This window comes from Etheostoma spectabile, chromosome 16 (assembly GCF_008692095.1).
Source record: "Etheostoma spectabile isolate EspeVRDwgs_2016 chromosome 16, UIUC_Espe_1.0, whole genome shotgun sequence".
NCBI classification, from domain to species: domain Eukaryota; kingdom Metazoa; phylum Chordata; class Actinopteri; order Perciformes; family Percidae; genus Etheostoma; species Etheostoma spectabile.
In genome coordinates this window covers 24,015,772-24,017,689 of record NC_045748.1, presented here as the reverse complement: position 1 = coordinate 24,017,689, position 1,918 = coordinate 24,015,772, and the positions used below count along the sequence as shown (strand labels likewise).

The 1,918-nt window shown below is 36.0% G+C and overlaps 1 protein-coding gene across 1 annotated transcript in view; it reads right to left on the bottom strand.

Moving 5' to 3' along the window:
- Positions 1-1,538, bottom strand: part of LOC116704040 (leukemia inhibitory factor receptor) — a 20,627-nt gene extending 19,089 nt beyond the window's left edge. Inside the window, exons 1-2 of the mRNA XM_032539229.1 lie at positions 1,272-1,538; positions 1,000-1,191 (exon numbers count right to left, since the gene is read on the bottom strand). Coding sequence (XP_032395120.1) covers positions 1,000-1,093 — 94 coding nt within the window. The 5' untranslated portion in view covers positions 1,094-1,191; positions 1,272-1,538. The remainder of the gene's footprint in view (positions 1-999; positions 1,192-1,271) is intronic.
- Between the last annotated feature and the right edge of the window lie 380 nt (positions 1,539-1,918).

Here is a 1,918-nt window from a genome sequence, read left to right as displayed (position 1 = left end):
ATAACATGATTGATTCCACACAACGCCTTGTTGTTTTGTTTCAAATTAGACCATAACTATAAATATGTATCTCTTACTTATGTACTACGGTAATTACAGGATAATTTGGGCATTTGGCCTTTAATTAGGGTAAAACTGTTTTCTGTGTAAAAACAACATTATTTGTAGTCTACTTTGATACACAGTAGGTCATATTATGACTTTTAGTTAACCCTCATGTTGTCCTTGGGTCAAATGGATATGTTTTCCTATATCAATGTTCTTTTCCCCAATATACCATGATTGATTCCACACAACTCTCTGTGGCAAGGACAAATCTCTACTTTCATTAATTTTGGGGCTTCTTATTCAAGCATTCGGAAAGAAAAATTGAAGTGTTATTGAAATAGTATTGAGTAAAAGTTGACATATTCCAGTCTGTGATTATCCATCAACATCCATTCATTTAATTTTAGTCTAAACAATTCCAAATTTCTGCTTTTCTAACTCAAACATTAAGTAAAATTTCCTATGCATGAGGTTTATTGACCATAAATTCCCCAAAAAACTGTAAAACTAAAGTTAATAACTTAGAGTTATTTAGTGTTGAAAACGTCCAAAAAAAGTGACAAAGCCTCAAAAACGTAAGAAAAAGTTAAAAACATCAATAAAAAGCATCAACCAAAGTGTTGATTTTCAATTTTGACGGGGAGACAACACAAGGGTTAAATATACCGCCGGCTACCTATTCATATTGCCAATAGCATGTCAGCATATGTTATGAAAACATTTTGAAAAAGTACTATTAGAACCAAAAATTGGGTTTAAACAATTCTAATTATATTCACAGTAAATAGGCAGAATAATACATTCACAATCTACATTAAATGTAAAGTGTAGAGACCATTGTCAGTGTAATTTGCATTTTAGATTTGCATGGAAATATGGCCGCATTCTTATACTATTATTACAGTATAGTATCAGATGGTATTCCTAGAAGGTAAAGGAGGGCGCACTCACCACTTTCTTGGCCATTTCCATCTTGTGTGCTCTTGCAGAAGAGTGAGACCAGTAACACCCATGGGATCATCATAGTCCCCCATACACGGACCATTTGGGATCAGCTGTTCCTTTAATGTAAACTAGTCAGCAAGAACTGGTGGATTTGGTGCTGTCATCGTAGACGAGACATCAGAAACCTCCACTATATACCTGTTGAAAAAAAAGATCAGTTCATTTAATAAATAAAAGGGAATATTCTTGACTCCTGAGGGTTAGTTCAAAATACTTACACTAGGAAGTCTGACTTCATGGATCTTCTGAAGGCAATAAGTGGTAAGAAGAAAACAGAACAAGTCACAGTGTCAAGTTACGCCCTGCAGCAATCACTCCCTTTTACAAGTAGCCAATGATACACGCCTTGGAAAGCATTTCCGTTTTGAGCTCATAGTTCCTGTGAAATCCGGGTGGACTTCAACGCAGGAAATGGAGCGGCTGCCTTCTGGTAACCGTGAGTCACTGTGGCCAGATCAGACATGCCTCGCGTGCACTCAGAAGGTTTGGCTTCTTAAAAAAAATGAGGATTTTTTTTTTTCCTCATAGGTCAGAGTTTCAGCTGTGCTCTGGAGAAATAAATCCAAAATCTGTCCAACTTCGTCTTGCTTGTACTGTGATGCAGACTAAGCAAAACACATGAGAACTGAAGCTTTTTTATTTTCTTTTTCTTTTTTTTTTTTAAATACCAAAGTCTGAACATTTTCCGTCATGTGCACTTAAATATGTTCCTTCAATAGTTACTGTGGTCAGCAGTACAAGAGGAAAGAAAGTAAGAATAGAAGAGGAAGTTGGGGGCCACTGAGTTACATAAGAGGAAGTGGATGTTTCCATTTCAAGGAAAAGTTATCAGAATTAGTAGTGGCACATTACACAATAGACAGTC